This window comes from Melanotaenia boesemani, chromosome 13 (genome assembly GCF_017639745.1).
Source record: "Melanotaenia boesemani isolate fMelBoe1 chromosome 13, fMelBoe1.pri, whole genome shotgun sequence".
Taxonomy (NCBI): Eukaryota; Metazoa; Chordata; class Actinopteri; order Atheriniformes; family Melanotaeniidae; genus Melanotaenia; species Melanotaenia boesemani.
In genome coordinates, this window is record NC_055694.1 from 10,967,746 (window position 1) to 10,976,284 (window position 8,539).

The window sequence follows — 8,539 nt, forward strand, 5'->3', positions numbered from 1 at the left end:
AAAAAAATTCAGGGTCAGAAGGTGTCTCCATAACCTACAGCAGAGGAACAGCATTATTCTCATGGAAAGTGTAACACAATTATCAGTGAAATACAATTAAATTCTTGCCAACAGAAATTAAATGATTTGTGCTTACATCAGACAAGTAAATTTTGTTTCCAGATTTATCAAATACTTCAATGAGAATATCATATACTCTGCCCGTTTCAAGAACCCAGCTGTCACCTGGAGCAATTTTAAAACCTAAAGAAATTCAAGAAGAAAAAAAAAACAGAGGTCAGTTACATCTTTAAGTATTTATCATGATCAATTTTAGGAAGAAAACTCTTCTATACCTAGATAGCCTGGTTCGACAACATAAAGTGTGCTGTTGGGCAGCCGCGACACTCCTTGCATTCGAAGGCCTTCAACGAAGAAACTAAGGAAAACTGAGCCAGTTACAACTGACCTATGATAACAGCTCTTTAACTTAGCTCATTATTTCTAAATATATTAAAATATTTGCAATATTTGCATTTTTTTGAGATATTGACTGAGAGAAAAAAGAAGTATAATTGACATTTCAAAACAAACAAAAAACCACCTTAAACCACTAATTTAACTAACAACTAACTTACTAATTTACAGACTAATTTACAGACATAATGAGCACATGGCTGTTTTAAAAGCATCATTGCATAATAAAGTTAGAATAAGTTATTGTAGGTGCAATTTGTCAGAAGGATACTCTTATGATCCAAAACCACATTGATGTGTCCCAGTTGAACTGCTGTAACTGTGGAGGTGCTTTGATCCAGACTGGCCACAGAAACGTCTGGGTTCACATTGGGCCCAACCACACTGTTCTGAAGGTGCAGTTCATACTGATCACAGGGCATAGAGAGCTCTAGACAGAAGGGGAAAAACTAGATAAATTTGCATACAAGCTGGTACAAGAAAAAAAAGAAAAAAAACTCTGCTTTTCTCAATCATTGGGTGGAACATTTTCTCTTTCAGCTAAACTGATGCTTGCATGGCACAAACTGTAAATTCAGCAAATAGTTTCAGTGATTGCAGAGAATCAGCAGCAACAGAAAAGATTAAATTAACTACTTCATGACAATTTCAAAGAGACCTGTGATTGTGCCCTGTCTCAGTTTCAGGACTCTGTATCGGATGGAAGTTCCCGCCAACAAATAGACATCATGCGCCGGGCTCAGCAGGATGTTCTCTAAGATCAGTAGCCTCACCTCTGCAGCACCCACATCCTGTGACATTGATACCATGGTTACAGAATAACAAAGTTTCAGCTTCCTGTCTAAACAATCCCCCCCACCCCACACACACACACCCCGCCAAAAAAAAAAATAAACTCAAGCTGATGAAGTGAAAAGTCAGCAGCAGATATTTTGACAGAACAGAAATACAACTTGGCTGTCATATCATATTAGAGACCTTGCAATTATGCAATCTGCTTTTTTATGCCTGCATCCAACACAGGATGAACTATCACAGAGTTTAATTCAATTTGAACTTGATGCAAAAACATACCAGAAAAGTCTTGATGTTACTGTGACTGTAACATTAAAGTACAATGCTTCAAGTTTGTGCTAGGTTAGCATCCAAGAAAGTCGTATTTTGTACAAACGAGCACTTTACCTTATATAAAGATTCTTGTATTTTGGCCTTTAACTTTGCATGTCCTGTTTTCAGCCCTGACACCAAAATAATGTCACCCTGTTTCCCAACGCGCTCCATTTCAGATATATATCCAGGAGGAGTGTATGTTGACTCAGAAAATTTAAGTACCCTAGAGAAGAGAAACAACAAAAAAAATATACATTGGAGACTGAAATCAGAATGGCCACTTGCGTTTGATTCAAGAATAATCTATTTCCAAAGAACTTAAGAGTTTAATTAGAAATACTGCATTGGTTAAACAGAAGGGTCTTATCACTGAACCTTTAGCAGCCTGTTCAGCAGATTTTTGCTGAGTTTAAGTGAAGATAACAAAGGCAGCTTACCGTAATGAGTTGTAAGAGTCAGAGAATCCATTCACATCTACATCTTTCACTAAGGTCCAGTCAAACACTAGACCTGCAAGGGTACTGAATGTGTTTCCTGCAAATACAAAAAGTTTTTAACCTAAGACTACACAAGGGTGTGTGAGACTGTGTGGAACAGCGAATATTTACACAGAACTTTCAGATTGTGTGTGTCCGAGGTCATTATGCTTGACTGTATAATGGTTGCTGATCAGAATTTTCTGAAAGCTCCTGGCAATGAAATTAGTTAAAAACAAAACCAAGAGATTTCATTACAGGGTGTTTTGCAACCTTTTTCAATCTACTCTGTTTTAAAAAACCAAAACTTACTTGTACACAAAAGCAAACAAAACACCCTGGAGTCATCATCAGAAAGAATCATGTTGTAGCTACAGCTCATTAAACTAAGTGTGCCTCTCCCAAATGGAACTAGTGGCACAGAACAAAACAGCTACCTCAGAGTGGCAGCCTATGAGAAAAGAAAATGCTGCCTAGAGCAGGCTAGGTCATTACTCTAAAAACTTTTCAGAGCAACAAAGAAACACCCCCTTAAGATCAAGCAACATTTTCATAAATTATGCTTGATTTTAAGGGGATGTTTACTTATTAATAAAACCAACAGCTGATTAGAGAGATGATAAACTGTGAAAAGCCAAAATCTTACCTTCAGAATCCAGTGCATGAATTTTAAGTGCCAGTGGTGAGTCCTCCAGATGCAGCTCTCTGGTGGTGGACACAATCTGAATCTCACTGATGATGTCGACAATGGCATCACAACGTAGTACCTGTCCTGTAACTGAAAAGGAACGGGGGGTGGGGAAGGCAGGGGCCAAAACATTACAATCAAATCTCACTTATCATGAATATATAGAAATGACCAGGGGAAAATGACGGCCGCTACTGGCAGAATTTTCAGTCATTAGTCAATTCAAATGTGGCTTTGTTGGTCTGCCAAGGAAGCTGCTGCATGACTGACATATTATAACATAAACATAAAACAGCTGAAGGGAAATTAGACCCCAGTCCAAGTCAGTGTTTGTTGTCTGGACAGATCATTCTGATTTTCAATTGTTTCGTAGTCCTATGACAAGCTTGTGGAGGAACTAATGAGTCTGATTTTTCTGATTACAAAGGAAAAAAAAACACAACACTCCACCATTCTTGCAAATAACACTCCCATGGGCAAGAGATGGCATACAGCATTTCACAACAGCAAATGAGGAAGAATAAAAAAAATGTGTTGTGCAACAAAATGCCTACTTGTATGACATTGTCTATTAGAAAGAGATTTTAATTCACTTTCTACAGTGCACCAGTTTGTATATCATAACCAGAGTGACTTTAATAGGGTTGAAGAAATGTGATACCACAGAGACAATGAGACACCCTGAAGTTATTAATATCAAGGTGAGCATGTAGTTGGAAAAAATAAACAATTTGTCCTAATGTCCATGAGCCCAAAAAATGTTATAAGGGACAATTTATTAAGTCAAAACTAAGCCAGCATTAGGTAATTGAAATGATCAAGTTCTGCCATGATTGGTGAGTATTTTATCCTGGGTAGTCCAAGTAATTAAACATACATATAACATTTACAAGCTATTTATGCAGTTTCTAAAAGTTATCACTCACTCTTAAAAAATTATTCTGGAAACATAAGAATAGCTAATTAAATTCATTTAAGAGGAAAAAATGTTCTTTCTTTTTTTTTTGTATTTTTCTTACATTGTTGGAAAAACTAAGCCACAAAAGTTTAGTTGTCACATTTTTTCCTAGCGCAAGCTGAATTCCTGTGAACATATAAATAAAATTTTACACCAATCAAAAAGGTTCTAATTTATCAGAAGACTAAGGTGAACATCATTTTCAGTATTTTACTATGCATTTGTGCAACTTACCTGCTTAACTTTATCTTATGAGAATGACTGGCATAATGGACCCTGTGTTGGGAATTCTTAAATCCTTGCATTGCTAAATACTGAACACAGTACTTACCAACATCTTCAGCGAGAATGATGCTAGTCAGTCTAGATGGTTGGGTGGAGAGAGCCTGAAGAACAGCCCTCTGGGAGCAACCTCGGCCAATGTCTTCATCAACAGCCTGGATGCTTGCCACCTCTGGCCTGGTGGAAGACCTGGGAAACAAGGACCAAGAAAATATACATCATAGAAATACATGGAAGCTTGTTTCCAAAGCTGTAACGAAAACAATATAAGGTTTCAGATGGAATTATGTTAAGTTGAGATGCAAACTTTACCTTTAAGATGGATTAAAATGTGAATTAATGTAAAGATAATAGAGAACTATCAAATCTACACACTATATCTTACATTCAGACCTACAGGAAATCAGGTTTAAGTTGGGGAAGTAAAATAAAAAAGAGAGAAAAGCAAATAACTTTAGGAAAAGACAAGTACTTTAACTCAAAAATGTCTTGAGCAAACACAGGTATATTTTCTTCAGCACAAGGTTTTAAAACGGCCTTATCCAATCAAACTTTTCTCTGGCAAAAACGATTCCTGGACTCTACAGAATAACGCCCATCTGGCTTAATTTGCTCTGTTAATAGCTGGAAGGCTTAACAGTTTTACTCACCATCTGTAGCACCCTTCAGTAGTTTCCAGTGTGAAGTTAATTCTTGTACTTCTTGCAAGCGGTAACAACACTTTAGGAATATTTAATTTCGAGGTACAGTTAACTTGAGAGACGGCTATCAATATTAACACAAACACTTTGGACAGATTCATTTCCGATTCAGGAGCATGCGATGATTTATGACCACTAATGGACGAATGAATGAACAAGTTTCTATACTAGCTTAACTTTCTTCGTTTCATCAAGTCGACTACTGGTGAAACTATATCGAAGTTGAAGCACCGAGACAGACGTTTCTGTGAGCTAGCATAACTTACAATAAAGCTAATACATAACTCTTTTCGTCGTCCTACCTACTTTCAGTTTTTTTTTACACATTAGTTAACGGTGAGCCGCCACATGATAACAGGTATAAAGTCCTCTGGTGATCTTAGTCGGGTTTATTCGCTTTCTTTGTAACCTAAAAACGCTCCAAACACAATGTGGTTATAAATTACAATATTATTGCAGCAATAACTAAATTAGCTAGCAAAAATTAGCACAAAATACGCATGTTTTGTAGAATACCCGCCATTAACAATTATTGGACTTCCCGTGAGCATGCCGGGAGCGTGATAACGTCACAGTCAAAGAGGAGGGTCAAGAGGTTGCTCTTAAAGGCACAGCACGCTAATTTCTACTGTTGAATTTAACTGTATTGAGTGGAATACAATTCATACCATTAATATACATTATATAGAACAGGGCTGTTCAATGCGGTCCCACAAGAGCTGTGCAGGTTTACCTGCACCAACACTCATAACACAAATTAAATGAATCCAACAGCCTATGAAGTTGTGCACAGTGAGTGATGAGCCAGTGGCTCAAAGTGGGACGGAGTTGAATAGCCATAGATAGATAGATAGATAGATAGATAGATAGATAGATAGATAGATAGATAGATAGATAGATAGATAGATAGATAGATACATTTATTTTGAAGAAGTGTCAGTTATTTATTTATTTACTACCAATAAAACACATTTAAATAATATTTAAAAAAAACATTGTTTTTTTATTGCTTTGATGAAATAGGACATCATATTTTGCCATGATAGATGATTGCATCTTTTGTTTTCCTCCAGTAACAAAAGGTATGCACCAATAGATCATTTCAGAGTGTGTCAATGGCAAAACATACAACTGATTTCTATTCTAAATAGATCTTTGTTTCAATGTCAGGCAAAAAGGGAATTATTGGTTTTGGACTAAATTAGCTTTTTATAATTAATTTCTCTTTATTTTTCTTTTTGCATTGGAAATAAATAACAGATTGCAAGGAATATCACATTAATATATTATCATATTACATAATAATATTAATTAATAATAACATGTGAACACACCAAAAACAGTGTAGACAATCACAAAGATGAGTTAACAAAATGTTAAACTAATTCCATTTCAAATACTAAATGAACTTTACAGTGAAAACGAAATATAGATATATTGGTCTAAGCAGGGTTAGGAAACACACGTAAAAGGAAAAACATTTGAAACACTGGTTGAATAAGTGAAGGATTTAGCTAATATTCAGCAAATATACAAGATTTTACAGCAACTGAGACTCAGAACCATCATCATAATCAGCCAGCAATTTCTGCTCAAGACCCACATGCAACAAAAATGTGCAAAACAATGTAATTCATGGCTGAGCTGTCTAAATAGCAAAATAAGTAAACTGATAACTTTGTGTAAACATGATCAAGTGGTATGCAGTAATTGTCTAAATATTGATACTTGTACCTATCTGATTTACTAATCTGTGGATGTGGCCTAGTATAATAATCAAGGCGAACAGTGTACTATAAAATGGATTCCTGCCTTATATAAACAGGTGACTGATCAAGGTTTGTGCAGCTTTAACTCATTATTACCAGATGCAAGAGACCTGTGGTTTTACCTTTCGAGCCTGGAGCAACACTCACATTATACTAACACTTTCAAAACATTAAAGTACTATAACTTAAATAAAAAAAACTATTGTTTTCATTTAATGTTTTTAGTTTCTTTGGAGGATGGTTTTCCAGAAAACCATTAGGTTTTAGAAATCTTTTTAGACATAGCCTTAGGTCATTATGGATTAAAAAGCTGTCTAGAACAAGTGTCCAAAGGAAAAGTGCACATTAAAAGGCTGTTTTTACATTAAACTCTTAAATAGGCCTTAAAAAACTTGGCAAGTCAGACATTATAAGCATCTGGCAACCAGTTTCCTACACTCCATCTTTTAAATTGAGCCACAGCATTTGATCTCCCATCATCAGAAACATGTAATGCACAAGTTTTTACCTCTAGGTGTCACTGACAACTATCTGTACTGCATATCTCACCCAGCACCACTACCAAGGTTAATTTTATATTTCAATTTTCATTTAAACAATGCAATGTTTATTAAAAGAACAATTATTTAAAATAAGCAAAATAGAATAAAATTAGTTTAATGGTGACACTGATAAATGCAAATCTGAATTACCCTCAGTCTGCTTTTATTTGAGATCATTCTCTGCCATACAGTTGGTCCTGAGTTAATACATGAATTTTTAACACAGTTATAATTTTATTCTCTTTGAAGAGTTAACTGTGATGTTCCTTTTGGACTTTGCTTCTTGTAGACAGAGAGATGCACAACTTGATAAGCAGGAACACTGCAAGAGTTTTACATAATGCTGCGCAGTGCCAAAGGTGACATACTGTTTGAGTCAGAGTGCATTAACAATAAAAACCTATCACTGGCTAGTACCGTGTTCCAATCTGCTGATTAAAATATAAGATGCAACTACAGCAATGTACACGTGTGATGGATAGGCTCTAGACCGTACATTCACACAACATAGGTAATGACTTTTTCAAGCTGTTTGGATGTTGAAAATAAATGACAGTACTATGATGCCAGCTGAAACTGAAACCTGAGAAAATTGAGCTTTCATTTATTTTCACAAGGCTGCACAGAGTGGGCTCCAGCTCAACATTCATGTTCATCTTTGTACCCTTTCCATGGGCAGCTAACGTACAATTGATGCAAGGAGTGAATGATGTAATGTCTGTTAACATTGAAAACAATACCTGAATGTCACACTGTGTGACTTCACATACAGGGGTAGACATTTAAGTTGAGAAAGGGCAAGACTAAACTCATTCTAGCTGCAATGTGGTTTTAATTTATTGGAGTTTCTTCTGGGTCTTGAATAGATTTTGTTTTTATAAACTTTCAGACCAGTTCTTACAAAATTTTGAGCTCTGCCTTTACTAACCAAAGAAAAAGAGAAAGTTCTCAAATAATTAGGACTATTGCGAAATACTTCTCAGATTCAAGTTTGTTCCGTCCCTAATCTAAGACTAAAAGAGGACTGCAGGCAGCCATATGCTTCACATGAAATATTTCCCTGCATTGCAAATTGCTGAAACTGCTTTGCAGTCGTGTCTTGTGTCTTCTCATCTGGCATGCATCAGCCGTCACATCCTTCCTTCAGGAAATTTTCTGGCCACCATGCTTGGGCCAGACAAGTGAGTCCAGAAGGCTCTTGCTTAAGCATCTACTCAGTGGCAGTGTTTTCAGCTGGTGGCTCAGCTTTCACCAGAAAATGTAATGGAGGGGTCACTGCTTCAAATAGTCTGAAAACTACACAGCTTAAAGGTCTCCTAGGTGTGAGGCACTGTAAAAACTGCTGTAGGTAGGTATAATAATAGGTGCTACAATCCTGTGGAATCAGCTTTGCCTCAGGGAGCTGTCTTATGTGTTCCAAGAAATGTAAAGGGCACGAAAGTGGGATGAGCTCAAATTATTAACACAGTTCACCTCTGTGATAAGATGCCCACAGGTGTCAACCTCCTTCATTTTCTCTGTTATTTTATGCTGGGTGATGTTTTTTTGAAAAACACT

At 36.3% G+C, this 8,539-nt stretch overlaps 1 protein-coding gene across 2 annotated transcripts in view; it reads right to left on the bottom strand.

Moving 5' to 3' along the window:
* nup210 (nucleoporin 210) overlaps nucleotides 1-5,221 on the bottom strand; it is a 32,376-nt gene extending 27,155 nt beyond the window's left edge. For both annotated transcript variants that reach the window (XM_042003724.1, XM_042003723.1), the window contains exons 1-9: nucleotides 4,621-5,221; nucleotides 4,020-4,159; nucleotides 2,689-2,820; nucleotides 2,004-2,100; nucleotides 1,639-1,789; nucleotides 1,115-1,247; nucleotides 728-886; nucleotides 336-404; nucleotides 137-243 (exon numbers count right to left, since the gene is read on the bottom strand). In XM_042003724.1, the coding sequence (XP_041859658.1) occupies nucleotides 137-243; nucleotides 336-404; nucleotides 728-886; nucleotides 1,115-1,247; nucleotides 1,639-1,789; nucleotides 2,004-2,100; nucleotides 2,689-2,820; nucleotides 4,020-4,159; nucleotides 4,621-4,772 (1,140 nt within the window). In that variant the 5' untranslated portion in view covers nucleotides 4,773-5,221. The remainder of the gene's footprint in view (nucleotides 1-136; nucleotides 244-335; nucleotides 405-727; nucleotides 887-1,114; nucleotides 1,248-1,638; nucleotides 1,790-2,003; nucleotides 2,101-2,688; nucleotides 2,821-4,019; nucleotides 4,160-4,620) is intronic.
* Nucleotides 5,222-8,539: the final 3,318 nt, after the last annotated feature.